Here is a 19,660-nt window from a genome sequence, read left to right as displayed (position 1 = left end):
CAATACTGATGACTAGTCCTTTTTCCTTTTTGCCTCCTTTTTTGGGACACGGCTTTCAGAGTTCAAACTGACATGTACCATAATGTTAATGTTGTCTAGTTAAATGCCCCTTAATTAAAATGGGATTGAATATTACAAGTGTCCACAATTCTGCACAGCCATAGCACCTGCCTATTTACAAGCAGAAAACATCTATCAGAACTTTAAGCTTTTAGGCAACTCAGTCAATATTGAATGTTCCTAGTCAACCCTGCTTCACTTATTACTAATTGGCCCCATGATCTTTCTTTTTCAGCTTGTAATTGATCATTATGCTAGGTACAAATGTAAAAATTAAATCTTGTACTTCAAAGGAAGTAAAATATAACATTAAAGCTAGCCTAGTGCTACAATATTCCATTATGTAAAAAAATTGCAAACAAACACAGATATCTTTTACATGTTTTTCCCATTTTGTCTAAATTAGTTCACTTTCATTGGAATATAACAGGTGTGTATTTTAAGAATTTCTCCTTGTTTCTGCTTGTTTAAATTTTGTAATTGTGTCTGTAAGACTCTGGTCTGTTTTAACAAATATGGGAGTGGAAGAGATCGTACAAAGTTGTTTTTCCATACTAGTTTTCAGACTGTCAGAGCTGCCAAAGAATTTCAGTGAAGATTTGTTTCTTTTCCATGGACTGTGACCATAATGTGGAATTACACAAATCGACCTTAATTGCTGGAGCCTTGAGTTAATTTCCCACTACAGATATTAACTTTATATGTTCATAATATATTTGTGTGGGCAATATACTGTTTAAGTTTCCAGTGTACTTAATTTTCCTACCATAGTTTAACAACAGACTGGCAGGGTAATCATCTCCTGGCCATCTTCTGGCCAGATTTTGTCTTTGTGTGTATTTATTTGTATGAGTATGGCAGGTAGATTAAATTTAAGGTATAGACGTGACTGGCCTATGCAGTTTAAAGTGTAAAGCATTTGTTGAACAAGTCAGCTATACAGTATAACTGAATTAAATGAATACATTCAACAAAAGTCTCTCTAGATACTGTTATCTGCATAGCTCCAGCATTTCCTATGAAATGATTTTTTACTTTTTACAGGTTCCTCCGTAAATCATTAAAAAAGAAAAACAATCTGGAAATGACTTTATATTGCATACATTTTCTAGTGTTTTTGTCTTGATGCAAGCTTTTTCTAATTTTTTTTACATCTATTTGTACATAATCCTTAGCACCTTCCTTGACCTTATATGAACTCCCTCTTCCATAAACTATGCCAGGCCCTGGGATCCCTATTCTCTGTGCTGTACCATTATGAATTTAGAAAAGACATGTTATCTTTTGCACAATAATAAATGAATCCGCCTTGCACTGCATTGGATCATGAAATATAATCCTGTGAATGGCTGGACATTATCCTCACATGTTTTTTTTTTTGCTAATGACCTTTTTTTCTTTTTTTTTTAAAGAATCCTATGGGCACTCAGGTTAATTATGCAGTCTACGATTTAAATTAGCTGCTGAACCAGAGCAATAACAATGTCCTAAGTGTTAATATTCATATGTTATAAGCATGTTTTTAGTATGTTCTAAAAAAATCTTAAAAATACCTATATGACTTATAATACATATTTTAATTGTTGATTTATGTTTTGTTTTTTTCAGATGTATATCCAGACAACTACACTGACCGTATCCATGAGTTTAAGTGCTTCAGTGTCTTTGGGAATGCTTTATATGCCCAAGGTTTACATTATTATCTTTCATCCTGAGCAAAATGTTCAAAAAAGAAAGAGAAGCTTCAAGGCAGTTGTGACAGCAGCCACCATGCAAAGCAAGCTGATTCAAAAAGGGAATGACCGACCTAATGGAGAAGTCAAAACAGAACTCTGTGAAAGTCTTGAAACAAATAGTAAGTAAGCTGACTAAACTTTCCTATTAGTAATGATAATAAAAATAATACTAATAATAATAAGCGCCATATGAATTCAGGCAGATTGTGGAAAGTTATTCGGGGCTAAGCTATTTCAGTGCTTTAAATCTTAGCAAACTAGCTTTAAATGTATTTCTGTACTTTATTCAGGCAGTGGAAGATACAAAGAACTAGGGTGAATAAGAGTAATATGGTTACAGGAATTTTTCTGATAGTCCTAAATACAGTACAACACATCACAGAAAGTGAGTTGCAGGGTCAAATTCCCTACTTTGATTTGGTAAATCTTTTAGAGTAATAAAGTATTTGATTTTAAGTTTCACAAGTGGAATAATGAAGCACTGACTAAACTTAACAGTTGCTATATTAAACCTTTACCAAACTCCACCTCAAGGTAAGCTGCAAGTCTAAGCAATGCAAGGTACCTAAAATGTTAGGTGTAGGCCACACACTACTCAGAATAATCAACCAGATAGAAGTTATACAGCTTTCAAGCCCTAGGAAGGCAAACATGACTAATGATTAATCTTTTAGCTAAGGCTAAGATAATTACAATTGTTTGTCACCCACATAACAACGGTAGTTCATAACTGTAGACTATTTAAACCAAGCAGTAAGTTGCTAGGAGTAGCACTGACCATACTGAACCATATGGAACAGTGTGAGAAAATGGGTCTGGGTTACAACAACGGGTTACTGTTGTTATTACTAGACATGTAACTTGGCAATCAAGAAGGAATGATATCAACTGACCGTTGTGCATTTTAGTTTAAAGGAGAACTATGGGGTTAAGTCCTTTCCCCATAGTTCTCCTTAGGTTAACGGGAGGACACAAACTAGCGTCCTCCCGTCACCCTAGGCTCAGTATACCGAGAGCTGCTGCTCGCGGTATACTGAGACGCCGCAGCTAAAGCTGATCTCGACAATTGTGCCGGGATCCGCCCAGCTGTGTGACTGACAGCTGGCTCTGCCTACCTAGAGGCAGAGCCAGCTGAACCCGCCCCCTCCCCCGTCCGATCCACCAGTCAGCGCTGGCGGATCGGATCGGGGAGGGGGGAATCCAGCCACTCCCCTGTCACGGCAGAGAGCCGTGACAGGATTGAGAGGTGAGCGAACACCGGTATGTGTTCGCTCACCTCCCGATCTACTGAGCTGACCTGTGACAGTCTCATTGTCACAGGTCGGCTAGAACTATGAGGTGAGTGAAAAGCACTCACCTCATAGTTCTCCTCTAAAATATTATGGTTTCTTTTAATATGTTATGGATAAAATGCTGCATAAGAGAACAACAATGTAGTACTCACACTGGTCTCTTGCTACTAGTATATCATTTAAAACATGAAGAAGGGAATTTATCAAAACTGGAGCAGACAAAATCTGGAGCAGCTGTGCATGGTAACCAATCATCTTCTCTCTTTCTTTTTCAAATCTTAACTAAACAAACTGAAGAGAAAAGCTGATTGGTTGCCATGCACAGCTGCTCCAGTTTTTGTCTGCTCCAGTTTTGATAAATTCCCCCCGAAGTGTTTCAAGTTTCGGTACTGTATTTGCGCCTAAATCAAGACTAAAAAGTATTATACCAAAGGAAAACCATTTATTTATTGTCTTTATTATACCAGTCAGGCATTTAGAAGGTTTTCAAATACTATTATGTGCTTTTGATAAGAATAGAATATTAGCAATAGGTTTGTATTTGTCCACTGCTTTAGGGTCCATGTTAGGCATTTTTGTATGGCATTAATCACTGCTTTGATTATGGCTGTGGTCCCATAAATAATAATTGCAAATGCACTGGGCATTTGTATGTAGAGTGCTAAGGTGATCAGTCAAAGCAATAATTATGGGGTGTGCTAGACCAGGATCAAAATCACTGGAAGTTGAGAGGAATGCCTGGATAATTTTTACATTACCTTTTTTAAGGTCTGTGGGCAAAATCTGTGGGCATGGGAAGGTCAGAAGGTGGTCAACTGTAGGTCAAATGCACCCAACAATGAATTCTAAATAATCTCAAAAACATTTCAAACTGATGTCAAACTGATTCAATTGACATAAGCTGGAAGTCTTTCAACAAAGGCCCTTAGCTTAAGGCCTCATTCGCACAGCTTAGTGTCGGCCCGTACAGATCCGCGCTGCGTGCACGACCGTATTGGGTCATTCCCGGGAAGGACATGTGCTGCGTGTGATTGTACGCAGCAGCATGTTCTTCTCTATAGGAGTATGCGGCCGTATGATGCCGTACGCTCACCTGAACTGCACATCCGTGTGGGTGTGGGTGTCTGTGCTCGGACGGAGACAGGACACATGCGTCTGAGTACGGACGCCCGCACTCGCACAGATATGCAGCTCAGGTGAGCATATGATCACATACTCCCATGGAGAAGAACAGGCTGCTGCGTACAATCACACACAGCACATTACGGCCGTGAATGCCACACAGATGTGTACGGGCCAACACTTAGCTGTACAAATGAGGCCTAAATGGCTAAAAGTTTATCAAGAAATTTATATAAATCTTCAGATTTTTTCCTGAAGGAGGTTGAACAGGTTGAATTGCAGACCTCTATAAATGTATGGAATTGGTAAGCTGGTCTGCTTTTAGCAGTTGTTGTTCTTTGCATTAAAGATATTGATTGTCATGACAATTGCAGTGATAGGTTAATAAAGATTCATGCTCTTCTGAGAGATTGGGATTGATTTACTAGGCTTTTCACATTGCAAGGGAATTTGCACTTTGCAGGGGAACTTTCCCTTTACTTGCAAAATTTCTATTTGCACAGAATACTCAATCATGTGCAAGGAAAATAAAAAAAAGGACCGTTGCTTGCACATGATTGGTTGATGGAAGCTCCCCTGCAAAGTGCAAGTTCCCCTGGAAAGTGAACAGCCTATTTACCTTCAGTAAATCCACCCCCATTCTCTTTCCATTATGTGCCCATTCTGTTCTGGTTCCTTACTTGAGCTATCAGACTGTTCTGCTGGTGCTTTGTATGCTTTGTGTTTTATTGAAAGGCAAACAGCTTGACAATAAGGTTCTCTGACCACACCACTAGGCGCTCATTTTAAGTTTTTAATATTTAGTATTCTATGTAGTAATGTGTCTAGTGTGTGTTCTTCTCTGTCCATGCCAGGTATCACAGCTGCTAAACCCCAAACCCATGCACTGCTCTGCTTCACATACAGCTAGAACACAACTACATGCAAAGTCACAAATGTAAATGTAATTAGTATTTGTTCACAAGTAAAGTATATAGTATAAGGGAAACCTGAGCATATCCATTAAAAGGATATGTTTATACTTCCTTTGCAATAATTTGTCTCTACTGTGTATTTGGAACAACATTTGTCTGGTCTGCTCGCTAAAGATCACATTTTTGCTAATCTTAATAAAAGGTGAAAAAAATTGAATGAGCATTAGCTAATTCGCTCTTTGCTTAAATGAAAGATGCAGGATGAGATCGGTGTTGCTACAATAAAATAGGTCTTACTGATTGATGTGCTTTCATTTTACTAGATATAAAGAGCATCCGCTATTAAGCATTATGAGATTTTTATTTTTGTGGGTTTTTTGTTTTACTGATGAACTTGCTTCCAGCAGTTCTCAACAAATGTTTAGATTTTGTATCTGAGTTTAACACATTACTACTACAAACATGACACATTATATTCATATCCAAAGCGAACTTAGCATTTTAAAAGATCATCATAAGGCCTTCATATACAATTTTTGTTATTATTTTGCACATTCTTTGTATATTATGCTCACTGATCTCATCTTAGCAATGAATACTGTCTTGTTTTCTATAAGCTATAATAATATATTATTTATGGAACAGATGCTCCCGGCACAAACTCTGCTATCTCAAGCTTATGAGCACAGCATGACATTCTAAGAAGAATATAGATCTAATTAAATGTATAGATGGGTTCATCAAGGATTAGTTTTAATGGCTTCATATATAATATTTACAACAAATGTCACAGAAATATTGACCTAGTAATAATTGAAATGTATATAGTTTTCAGCAGCAAAATAAAAATCCATTAAATGCTGATTATGACCATTATAAAATAATACAAACGGCATTATTCAATAATTGGAGCAGCACTCATGAAAAGATTCAAAGTTAAATTTATGCCATACATCCTGCATATACTTTTGTCATTAATCAATGGATATTATTTATTTTTTCTGTTATTTAAATTACACATGTTCATATTCTTACTGGTTAATAGTACAATACAATACTTAGCTATACTCAATAATGACATAAACATGTGTATCTGAGAAAGAAAAAAAATGGATTAGGAGGAGGAATGATGGTTACCTGGGGAAAAAATAGGTCTGGTTGTTCTGTACACTTTTTTGTCACAGCTGATAAACAGAAATAGTGAAACTCATAAAAAATATTTAAGAAATCCATTGTCTTTTCCAAAAACAAAACTATGGGGTCTATTCACTAAGCTTCCGTAGGCAGCCGAGTGAAAGACCGACCTGAAGTGAAGTGAGCCGAACGCTGTTCGGCTATTCACTTCAGGCTGGTACGGCTGATTTCAGCCGTATATCGGCTGAAATCAGCCGTATATCGGGTGGCTTCACGTGGCTTTGGGTCGGCCGAACATGCTCAGCATGTTACATAGTTACATAGTATTTGGGGTTGAATAAAGACATACGTCCATCAAGTCCAACCCATATAGGTCCACGCATCATCTCATTCTTAGGGATACTGGTATCCCTGGATATTACGGTCCCTCAAGAAATTGTCCAAACGTTTCTTGAACAAATCTACACTCTTGGCTGAAATCACTGCCGATGGCAGTGAGTTCCAGACTTTAACCGCTCTTACTGTAAAGACCCCTATTCGCCCATTGTGCTGGAATTTTTTCTCCACCAACTTTAGGTGGTGGCCTCTAGTCTTTGTAATGGAGTTAATCTCAAACAGTTTGTTGCCAATGTTGCTGTCACCATTGAACATCTTGTACATGAAAATCATATCCCCCCTTAATCTCCTTAATTCCAGCGTAAACATGTTTACGGTCAGAAGCCTTGTCTCATAGCTCTGGACTTCCATTCCCCTAATTAGTTCTGTTGCCCTCCGCTGGACTCTCCCCAGTTCAAGGACATCCCTTCTCAGTACCGGCGACCAAAACTGAACCGCGTACTCCAGATGTGGCCGAACCAACGATCTATATAGAGGCACAATTATAGACGTGTCCCTGCAATACATCCCCTTCTTAATACAGGACAATACCCTACTAGCTTTGTTTACCGCAGCTTGGCACTGCAAGCTACGGTAAACCCGTAGCTTGTTCGGCCGACCCGAAGTGCAGGAGGAGTTCGCTGCTGTTCGGTCTATTCTTATAGATGCGAACAGCAGTGAGTGAATAGCCGAATGCCGCTGAGGGACCGAGCAGAACAGAACAATAGTTAAAAAAGTTTTTTTAAAAATTGAAAACGATTAATCGGAGCTAGCAATGACAACGAGCTCCGCCCAAGTTTTCTATTGGCCGGTGGTTCTACTGCCGTCAAAAAAAAAGAAGAAAAAAAAAACTCTCCCAGGTGCTCTGGGAGTCTACCGCTCCCGGCCGCCCAGGAGAGAAACACTGCTTTTTCTTTTTTTTCTCTATTCTGACATGGAGCCGTGTCAGAATAGAAAAAATTTTACTGAACCGAAGGGGTCATGGGGCCGAAGCTAGCCGAAGGATCGGCTGAAGCTACGGCTAGATCCTTCGGCTGCTTCGTGAATAGACCCCTATGTTTACTTGTTTGTGTGTAGGCTTTTAAATGGATCAAGACTAGCCTTCAATTTAAATCTAAACTTAGGAACAAAAAAATAGTAAATTGCAGCCTACCAGTCCTTAGATGTGGTGATTGTATTAGCTTTCTATTTTTTGGGCTAAGCATATTTTATGCAAGTACAGAAAAAGACATATTGCTTCTGCCATAAATCCACTGTTCTTGTAACTTTGTGTGCACTAAACTGAAATCTCAAGATTTGTTTTCCTGTATTTTCACCTGGTGATCCTGCCAGTAACACTTCCTGTCCAATGGTGACAACACTCACTCACAGTACTGTATCTATTAAGGAGCAGCATTTTGATCCTAGGACATTGTGGTAAGCCTAATGAACACCTCTTCCTCTCCTCATCTCTATAACATAGGGAAGATGTTCTGTAGTCCGCAGAGAGAACTGATAACATTCAGCAGGGGTGCACTGTACATTAACTAGATTTTTGGTATGATCAACATTTTTTATTTTGCACTTAAAGAAGAAATATAACAAAATCTTTAAGTGTGCTATTTAACAGGCAATAAGGAAGAAAATAATATAAGTTTATTTGTAGGGGTTTTATATACTTAAATGGCAAGCAGCACCTTTGGAGGGAAATACAACGTTTTAATACAATATCCTGCACCAAACCTCATTTACACGAGGCTAACTCGAGGTGTACACATCTGTGTGATGTGCAAGCCCGTATTGGGTCGTTCCTGGGAGGGATAGGTGCTGCATGTGATTGCACGCAGCAGTCTGTTCTTCCCTATGGCTATGAAGGGGCTGTACGATGTCATACGCACACCCGAACTGCACATCCATACGGGTCCTGGTGTCTGTGCTTTGGTGCAGGCAGGATCCATCATATGCGTATGACAGTGTACTGCTGCATCCTCCAATAGGGAAGAACAGGCTGCCACAGGCAGCACCTGTCCCTCTTGGAAATGGCTCCATACGGACGTACACACAACATGGATGTGCACACCCCGAGTTAGCCCTGTGTGACTGAGGCCTTAATCACAGTTTATAAAACAATGAAAAAGTATTTTTTTTTAAACAAAAGAATATGATATTTAAATAGATATTTTTGCATACTTCTAGCAAACTTTTCTTTAAATGCAGCAATTCTTGGCTCACATATATTGCAATACATATTCCAGCTTTCAAAAACTGCATTACTATTTATATGGGAGTTATATAGCACCAACTGTTTGCTCAGCACTTTGTTGCAGCTAGTATGTTGTTTTAGGAGGCCAGTTTCTATGTAGTGTTTTGGGCAAAAGCCAGACTGTAAGGGGTCAAGGTGGTTGTTATCAGTGAGGTGACGGTTGTAGACAGGGCATTCGAGAAGTTGGAAGGTTCCGTGCTGATCAGTCCCTATTCTACCAGCATTAAAGAAATACCTTGATGATCAGTCCCTATTCTATCAGCAAAACGACAAATAGTTACATGTACACATAGGTACATGCATGTACTGAATGCAATTTGTGACCTATCTAGAAGGGCATACAGTAATGTTCAGTGTGTACAGTGCAGTACCTTCTGTTCTGATACAGTCCAGTAAAGAATATGCACGTCAAAATCTTATTTGATAATTCATTTAAATAAACAAATAGCAAATAAACATGATCAGCTCGCTAATAAATTAAATGCATATGCCCTAAGCAAAACAGCAGGTAAAAAAGAAATCCACTGTTCTGTTAGAACAAAAAGGCATCCTATGTGCAATGCTGGAAACCTGTTCAGAGACAGCAGCATATAAAAATTGAGTGTGTGCATCTGCTATGATTACAACCAGCATCTTTGTATACCACAATGGACTGAGCACAGCTTGTGCCCTGGAATTTTTTTTTACAATCACTTTTAATCATTTTAGTAAGAACTTCATGCAGTTTTGTCCCTGCATGGGATATGCACGTAAAACCCATAAAAGCAATCATATAGACATTACAAAAAAAATACATTGTTATAGTAGGCATGCCACAACTTAGCTGGCATACACAGTATACACTCCATAGCAAACCATTATTACATTCACTGCATGCACATGGATTGCAGAATTATAGTTAATACTGTGAAGATTCAGTCGGCTTGTCCACACACAATGTGATGATATGGGCATACGTTTTTAAGCAAAATGAAAATAATAAGGGCTGCACTAATGTGACACCTAAATGAACACAGACTTATATATAATTTGAAAATCTATAAACCATAAGCTGCTGTGTGACCTCGAAACAGGTAGTAAATGTAATCTCAAATCACAGTGCTAACAAACTGACACTAATTCCTATGTGATACACTCTAAACCAATTAATATACATGGTAATAACAATGAAAATGATCAATAGTGTTAAAGACAACAACAACATAAACAAGGAAATGTGCTCACAAACACCCTTTGTGAAAAAAAATCAGTATTTTAAATTCAATCCCAGTTTTTATATGATCTTCAGAACTTTTCTCATCATTCCATCAGTGCTAGTAATAGTGAATCCCTATATGTCCCTTCAGATATGACACTCACCGTAACCAATGTGACCTAGTATAAATATACTTTGATCATAGCAAGCAATCCACGTTGAAGTTATCTCTCAGACGGCTTCTCACCACACAAACAGGATGAAGGAGATGGTGATCCTTTCAAAATGTCCTCATGATCTGGAGAGTAAAGGACATCATAGCGTAAAACCCTTTATTAAACAAATCATTTAAAAACTGGTGCATCTACATTTAAAAAAGGATAACTGCATATAATCTCTTAAAAATTCCAGGTGAAACTCGACTCAGCAGTCCAAACAAGAGTGAAACATAATATAAAGAATCCCCAGCAGACTCTGCCCAACGTTCGTTTCATCACTTCCAGACTTTTGCAAGAGGGATAGCCTGCTAAGTGACCTCCCATCTTATATATCTGCACTTTCTGTAATTTCCACAATCTTTGCCCAATGAGAATCCAGCCTTCCATTAAAATATCCCTCCATCCCCCTACTGACATCACTTCCCATGTGGCATGTCTCTTCTTACTTCCCTACAACTCAATAGCCTGCCTTCTCTTTCCCACTAAACTCTATTGTTAACATATCCAGACCAGCCCCTGCATGTAGAGAAAAGCTCCAGAGAGTGGCCAAATAGATTGCCATAAGCAGCATATAAAGCTCAGAATGATCCATGGCTATTAACACATCGTTATGAAATGTACAGAATCACAGTATCCATATATCCGATGGCAGCCGAGTGAATAACCGACCCGAAGTGAAGTGAGCCGAACGCTGTTCGGCTATTCACTTCAGGCTTGTATGGCTGATTTCAGCCGTATATCGGCTGAAATCAGCCGTACATCAGGTGGCTTTGTGTGGCTTTGGGTCGGCCAAACATGCTCAGCATGTTCGGCCGACCCGAAGTGCAGAAGGAGTTTGACTCAGCCGATCCAACATCTGGATCGGCTGAGCCAAACCTCCGGCAGGCTACTCGCTGCTGTTCGGCCTATTCTCATAGATGCCGAACAGCAGTGAGTGGCATTCGGCTTGGCTATTCTGCTCGGTACCTCTATGGTACCGAGCAGAATAGAAAAATAGTTTAAAAAGTAGAAAAAATAAAATATAAAATTATTGGGTGGAGCTAGCAGTGACAGCTAGCTCCGCCCAACTGTTTCCTATTGGCCGGGCGGTTCTGCTGCCGTAAAAAAAAAAAACCACCATAGGAATGCATAGCTAGATTTCTATTGGATATTTCACTTTGCAATAGTCAATAGCAAACTAGCTATTGCACCCGCCCTCTGCTGCTGCCAATCACCAGAGGGGGACCTGATGGAGAACTGCAATTGAAATAGCCAATAGAAATCTAGCTATGCATTCCTATGGTGATTTTATTTATTTATTTTATTTTTTTCTGACGGCAGCCAACGGTTCCGATGTCAGAAGAAGAAAAAAAAATGAGCAGGGAAAGGTTTACTCTGCTCGATCGAGTAGAGTGAGCCTTTTTGGGAGAAAGTGTTTCTCTCCCGGGTCATATTAGACTTCCAGAGCGTCCGGGAGAGTAATGACAGATGGCGTTCCTGGTTACCAGGTAACCAGAAACGCCATCTGTCATTACACACTGGGAACACGGAGAGGCCGCTGTGATATCATAGTGGCCCGGCCGGGTTCTCAGTGTGTAAAGAACGGCGTCTCTGGTTACCTGGTAACCAGTGACGCTGAGCTCTCTGAAAGTGGCCGGAGCCAGTCGCGAGATGACGGCTGGCTCCGCCCAGCTGTCAGAAGCAGGCTGTCAGACGGCCAATGGCCGGCCATTCGGCCAGCTTCGGCTTACACCGCGGCTCAGTCGAGCCGAGGCATATGCCTTCGGCTCGACTGATCCGCTCGGCCAGCTTCGGGAGCTGTACAGGCTATAGTGAATAGCCGTACAGAAGCCCTTCGGGTCTACTGAACCGAAGGGGTCCTGGAGCCAAAGCTAGCTGAAGAATCAGCCGTAGCTATGGCTAGATCCTTCGGCAGCTTAGTAAATAGACCCCTTAGTGTATTATATTCAAATATCCATCTGGTCTCATTATTAGAGATTTCGCTTTTCATATTGTTCCCTCTTCACTTATTAAAAACTCTATTTGTACCATATAATTTCAACATGCAAGGGTCTTTATAATTTATTATTAATAAAGCATGTTTATTTTATGGTATAGACAGAGCTTATAAGCTCAAAAGTAATTTGGGCCCGTAGTGTTCATGTGGGGACTGGCCACTGACCTGCACTATACTATAGGAAACGTGCCAATGTAAAAAAAAATTGTGTGGGGTTCCCCCCAAAAGACATACCAGACCCTTTAGGTCTGGTAGGATTTTTAAGGAGGAACCCAAAAAACAGAAAAAAATGGGGTCCCCCTTAAAATTCCAAATTATACCCTTAATCTGAGCACTGGCATGCCAGGGCAGGAAAGGGGAGAGATGAGTGAGCGCCCCCCTCCCTGCACCATACCAGGCCACATTTCCTCGGCATTGGAAATGTGCTTTTCAGGGGAGACCCCCTGAAAAATCACCTTATCCCCATGCCAATGAGGACATGGGGCCTCTTCCCCACAACTCTGGCCTGGTGGTTGAGGGGGTCTGCGAGCAGGGGGACTCATCTGCACCTGGGTACCCCCTTTTATAAAGGGGGCACCCAGTCTCTGCCCCTACTTGTGAATGAGTAAGGGGTAGTTGTTACCCCTACCCATTCACCACAGGGTGAAGTAAAAGTAAATAAACAGACAGCACTTTAGAAAAAATAATTTAGTTGAACAAAAAACACAAACACAGTTTTTAACAATACCTTTATTAGTAAAAAAAAAAGTTTTATGTTACCCATGGTCAATTACGTCATTCAGCAATGTAATCCAGCATCAATCATGATGAACAATACCCGCTGACTCTCCAAAATCAAAAAAAGTCCAGACGCCCGTGCACCAGTCCGCTCCCAATGATCTCCCACCGGTAAATGAGCAATTTGACAGCTCCTGCGTGAATGTAAACAAATGGGTGGAGCTAGTCCTGTGATGTCATGGCACATACTCTGCCCATTTGTTTTCATGCCATTTCAGGCTAGAAAGCTGTCATGGCATGAAAACAAATGGGTGATGCGCGTCCTGTGACGTCTCAGGACTAGCTCTGCTCATTTGTTTACATTCGAGCAGGAGCTGTCAGGAGTGGTCATTTAGCATTTGTCGGGAGCAGACGGGTATGCAGGCATTTTTTTTACTAATAAAAGAATTGTCAAAAACTTTGTGTTTTTGTTCAATTAAAGGATTTTTCTAAGGCGTTGTCTGTGTATTTTACTTAACCCTTGATGAATGAGTAGGGGTATGAAAAGGGGTACCCAGATACAGATGAGCCCCCTGCCCACAGACCCCCCACAACCACCTGGCCATGGTTGTGGGGAAGAGGCCCTTGTTCACATTGGCATGGGGACGAGGTGATTTTCCAGGGAGTCCCATGGAAAATCACCCTCCCAATGCCTGTGGGCATGTGGCCTGGTATGGTGCAGGGAGGGGGGCACTTGCTTGTCCCGCTTGAAGTAGTGAACAGAATAACCAAGCCGAATTCTGCACAGCAGCTTTTGGCTATTCACTCTCTGTTGTTCGGCCCCTATGAGAATAGAGGTGAGCAGCAGTGAATGAACTGCCAAACGTTCGCTTAAGCCGATCCAGATGTTGCATCGGCTGAGGCTAACAAATTCTTCATTTCGGTTTAGCCAAACGTGCTGAGGCTGTTTGGGTGAACTGAAGGGAAGTGAAGAGAGCTGAATGCAGCCAATGCATGGCTCAAAATAGCCATACAGAGCTGCTGTGAATAGCCGAACATGTTTCGACTCACTTCACTTCGGCTCGGTTATTCATTTGGCTGCCTTCAGCAGCTTAGTGCATAACCCCCTAAATGTCATCCAGTCAGGGTTTAGATTTACTTTAATTATTTTCTAAACCTTCTAGATTTTACATCTGTTTCTTAAAATTCTCCAGCCCAAACTAATACACAACTAATTATCTTAATAAACTCACCCTCAAAATATAGCCATCTGTCACTCAATTTGGCACACTGAAATTCTATAATACAGTGCTGGTAATGTACTGTAATGGCTTGGTAGCATCTGGTTAAATGAGGATTTATGCAACTGTTTTATGTTAAGTGTAAACTTGTTGCTTTGGCTTTATTAATAGCTGTAATGTGATGTCCTGTGGCACCTTGTGAGGCTACCTGATACTTAATAGCCCTGTGCCATTCTCTCACATCGTATCCTAATATGTGATAACATATGCTGCTCTGTAATATCCTTTTCCAACAAAAGGACATGTTGTGTGATGAAGTGTTACATGTTCACGTGTAATTATTCTGCACAATGATCTGCTTTGCTTAACACAGCAGTGCATTATATTTATTGCTATATGCAGCAAACCCAGACTTTCATCAAGTACATTTTCACTTGCACACATTAAAATATGCCATGTGCATAATCATTTGCTTGTAATTTACTATAAAGAAATCAAGTATCTAATAATCGTTAGAATAAATACATTTAATAATTGGTGAATAACAATGAGTTGAAATTAAAAAACAAATGAGACATCATTTTAGTTGCATATTCTTGAAATACTTATTTTTATATGTTTAAACATTTGGCAGAAATAGCCTATAACTTGGACTGCAGGCTGTTTCTCGAAGTTATTTTAAGATGCAGAGACCCATCTGCCATTCACTGATTGGCCTAATGTTCTCTTAAACCACTTTTATATCCTGAAAGACTGCTGGCTGACCATCCAGTATTGTTTTTTTTCCATGCTCAACATCCTTTTTGGAGTTTGTAAATACAATTTTACTTTCCTTCTCATGAAAGGAATTAGTCCTTGGTACTGTCTTCTCAAAAGACAGGGTATCTTTGGTGGATTACTGGAAGGATACATCAAAAACTTTTCTAGTTCTCAGAACTTCGCTATAGAGATTCGTCAGGAAGTGAGGAAGAATCTGCAACAGAGACACCGACAGAAATTTATAAAAATGGCAAGGGTTCTAGCCCCTAATTTACTAAGTAAAATAATTTAAAAGAGAACTATGGCCCAACCTTTTGTTTCCAAAGTTCTTTTTAGGGTCTTAGGAGGGCATATACTAATGTACTCCTGTGACCCAAAACTCAACATATAGGGGGCTATTGCCCGCTAAATGTGGACACCACAGAGCTGCGCTGCAAGAGTCAGTGCTAGAGGAACAGAATGGAGAGGGGGATTCACTGTGGAAAGTGGTAACGGACAGCCACCGCTTTCTGCAGGGAGAAGGTCGGAAACTTAGCAATTAGCTGTATGTGATTGCTCAGTTCTCAATCAATAGAGCCAATGTGTGACAGCTTCAGTGTTACATGTCAGCTCTAATTGACATGTAATGTAATATATTTCACTCTCCCCATAATTCTCCTTTAATTTATGCCTGTGTTTTGCTGTTGGAATATTACCCTCACTTCCTGTCTGCTAAAACATTGACAGCATCACATGAGCTGAAGAAAAATCTCCTAACAGAGCCCCAGATAGCTGTAAAAATCTGATTGAGTTTCTTACCCTTCCCACTCTATGCAAAACTAAGAAAAACGTTTTGACTGGGCATACACTTTAATGCATAGTTTGATATAAGCAAATTCCATAGTGATGTGGTCATACTGTTTTCCTCTCATTTCCTTGTGCTTCAGTTAAGTCCAGCATTGTGAACAGACCACTGATTGGTGACAATAATTGGTCAAACTAGTACAGCCCATCTCTTCATCACTCTGGAGAAAGCAAGACTGAAACTTCCAACAGACTAATTGCAAATGTATTGCTCTTTTACGATGTATTGGTCTCTTAAGACGTCCTGCCCCTCCCCCCACTCTTCCAGGTATATGGAAAATAGGTTTGTAACGAGGCCAGGGTCCCCTGACCTACATTTAACGGTGGTACTTCGGTTTTACTTGCGTTTAGTTTGTACCCGGACACCATCGAATATCGATGGAGCGCTTCTTGCAGATTTGGTAATGATAGTAAGGGTTTCGTCAGTGTAAGAATAACATCATCTGCGAACAGTGCTATTTTAAACTCCTGTCCACCTATCCGTATGCCTGATATATCTTGTGACTTACGAATGTGGGCTGCGAGAGGTTCTATGCATAATGTAAATAAGAGAGGGGATAGGGGGCAACCCTGCCTTGTGCCATTGCTTATCTGAAAAGGCGCTGACGTAGCCGATTGAAGTTTAATAGAGGCCGAGGGAATAGTATATAAGGACCGTATTGCCTGAGCAAAGGGGCCTCTGATTCCTACATGGGCCAATGTCGCATGAAGAAAGGGCCAAACTAGCCTATCAAAAGCTTTTTCGGCGTCTAGACTAACAAGTAAGGCTTCCAGTTTGTCTGTATTTACTACATCGATTAAATCTATGAGTCTGCGTGTGTTGTCCCCCGCTTGCCTATTAAGCACAAATCCTACTTGGTCATTTTTAATAATTGTGGGTAAATGTGTAGCAAGTCTGTTAGCTAGGATTTTAGTAAAGATCTTAAAATCAGAATTGAGAAGGGCTATAGGTCTATAATTCGAGCACATTCTATTATCTTTATCTGGCTTCGGAAATACAGTGATATGGGATGACAAAAATGTGTGAGGGATGGCTGCTCCGTGTAGGAACCCATTATATAAGTCCGTCATATGTGGGGGGAGTTTATCAATGTATGTTTTGTAATATAGATAAGTAAAACCATCCGGCCCCGGCGATTTGCCTGTAGGAAGACCTCTGACAGTGTCCTGTATTTCTTTTTGGGTAATATCCGCATTCAATTCCAACATGGCTGCCTGTGAAATATGAGGTAAGGCACTCTCTGTGAGATAATCCTGAATGCGGGACACTAACTTCCCATCGGTATTGGCAAATGCTGGTTCGGATAGGTTATACAAATCCCTATAATAGTCTCGAAAAACATTAGCCATCACGTCTGGGTGGTATTGTAAAGTGCCCCCTTTATCTCTTATAGATGTCAGTCTTCCCATAGCTGAGTTAGACCTGTAGTTTACGCGCTAATAAAGTATGGGCTTTGTCCCCCCTTTCATAGTAGTGTTGTTTTAAATATGTCATTGATAATTCTACTTTATGAAGTTGTAGATGGCGTAGGTGAGCTCTAGTTTTAATCACTTGCCGTAGAAGGGACTTGGAGGTGTTAGCAGCCAGCCGCCTCTCCATTGCCACTATCTCCTTCTTCAAGCGGATCGCGGTTGCCTGACTGTCTTTTCTGAGTTTAGATGCCAAGGCAATACAATGTCCCCGAATAGTAGCTTTGTGTGCTTCCCATAAAGTTGCAGCATGTGAGACCGTGCCCTCATTGAATTCAAAATAGGAATTCAAAGCGGCGTTCAAGTCCTGCCTTGTAGATTCCTCTTTGAGAAGACTGTCATTCATTCTCCAATGACATCGTTTGATCTTGGAAGGATCCAAACATAGTGTTACGTCAATGGGGGCATGGTCTGACCAGGAAATAACCCCTATATCTGCTGTTGCCATGTTCCTCAAAGTTGGCGTGTTTACTAAAAGATAGTCTATCCTTGTGTGGGTGTGGTGTACTGCAGAATAAAACATATAGCATTTCTCTGAGGGGTGCATCACCCGCCACGAGTCCATCAACGAATGTTGGCGGAGCAAGCGCCGGAAGTGTCTGGAAGTATATTCTGCTCCCCTCGAAGCTTGTCGTCCCGAGTGACCCAAGTGATCAAAGGCCATGGAATACGGCATGTTAAAATCTCCCCCCACAATAAGGTAAGCATGATCATGTCGTGCCACTCTTGTAAGAAGTTTTGTGAGAAACCCAATCTGTCCCACATTGGGAGCATATATGTTACATATCGTAGCCGGGGTCCCCTGCCAAGTGCCATGTAGGATCACATATCTCCCTTGTCTATCTGTGAGAACTGTATCGGGTTTAAACGTGCATGAGTCTTTAAGTAAGATGGCTACTCCTGCCTTTTTTTTCTTTTTGTGAGTGGACGAGTATGCGCGGGGGTATAGGGAGGCAAGGAATTTAAAGGTGTTCAAGGGCGTGAAATGTGTTTCTTGCAAGAATATTATATCCGAATTAGAGTGTTTGAGTTCCCTGTAAGTCAAATTTCGTTTATACGGAGAGTTCAATCCCTTAACGTTAAGGGAGAACAATTTAGTTGTAGGGGCTGCCATCACAAAGATGTATTGAATGTAGAAGGATGTCCAAGGTCACCCCTCCCAAGGATGTGTATTGAAGACTAACCTGGCGTCCAGAGGTCCCGAAGAGGTTGCAGTTCAATATGTTACGAAGGAATGAGGTTGAGAAAAGAGAAGCATGAGGAGTAAAAGATACATGAAGTATTCTATGGAGAAAATAAACAACGTTAAGAGAACTAGTCAACAAAACTATCCACATAGCATACATAACAACATATGCACATTAGATTTCAAAAATGACAATATAGATAGGAGCAAGTGGGTATACCACGTCTTCCAATGCAACTGGACAACAATAAATATTAACCAATAGCTTTGAAGAACTTAGAATTATATATCACCCACTGTGACTTAGTGTTTCGGGGGTGGGAACAAAATCGTAAATGTATAACGGTATGATTCTAGAACCCTGTCTTCCCCGTCCAGAACTGCTACTAAACAAACAAAGCTAAGAGCTTACTATCTTTAGATAAAATAACAATATAACTATCTTTGGTGAGCTTCAATCTACGATGTGTATTAACTGCCTGCTAAGGTAAGGCAAAAAAACAGGTATGGGCTAACATCTTCCCAGTTGAAATTTTCCAATAGCAACAATTGCTATGCGCCACCCTCCTGTCGTTTAACGTGGGCGCCTTGGGGTAGAGGTCGGGAAGGGATGAGGAGACCTGCCGGTCGGCGTAGAAGTCATTTGCACTAACCTGGCAGACCGCTTGCCCGGGGTGACCTTCTGCCATTGAGGTGGTTCCGGATCCAGGGTAGGTAGCGGATCCCATCCAGTTAAGGTCGGACATGTAAGTCTAAGGTCTGTGCAAAAAGATGATAAGTCTTCCGGGACCCTCAGCGTGGCGCTCTTACCATCTCTGCGGGCTGTTAGGCTGAATGGGTATCCCCAGCGGTATGGGATGTTATTATCCCTAAGTAAGGTCAGCAGAGGCTGAAGGCAGCGACGCTGTTGTAAGGTGTGCCAGGACAAGTCTTGGTAAATCTGAAGAGGGGCACCATCAAATTCCAGAGACCGTAGAGCGCGTGCCTTTCTGAGGATCTCTTCTTTGACCGTGAAGTAGTGGATGCATATCACATCACGCGGAGTGGAGGTAGAGCCTCTAGGTCGTAGTGCCCTATGAGCCCTGTCCATTTCAATTTTGTGGGAGGAGGGATTGCCCAATACGTTATTAAACAATGTTTGGAGAACAGCCTGAAGATCTTCAGTGTCGGTTGCCTCCGGT

The 19,660-nt window shown here is 40.9% G+C and overlaps 1 protein-coding gene across 1 annotated transcript in view; it reads left to right on the top strand.

Moving 5' to 3' along the window:
- Positions 1-19,660, top strand: part of LOC108804841 (metabotropic glutamate receptor 8-like) — a 786,696-nt gene that overhangs the window by 756,214 nt on the left and 10,822 nt on the right. The window contains exon 10 of the mRNA XM_018576745.1: positions 1,669-1,915. Coding sequence (XP_018432247.1) covers positions 1,669-1,915 — 247 coding nt within the window. The remainder of the gene's footprint in view (positions 1-1,668; positions 1,916-19,660) is intronic.

The sequence above is a fragment of the Nanorana parkeri genome, unplaced genomic scaffold (genome assembly GCF_000935625.1).
Source record: "Nanorana parkeri isolate BGI_ZX_2015 unplaced genomic scaffold, ASM93562v1 scaffold75, whole genome shotgun sequence".
NCBI lineage: Eukaryota > Metazoa > Chordata > Amphibia > Anura > Dicroglossidae > Nanorana > Nanorana parkeri.
The sequence above is the reverse complement of the archived record's forward strand: the minus strand, read 5'-3'. Positions and strand labels throughout refer to the sequence as shown.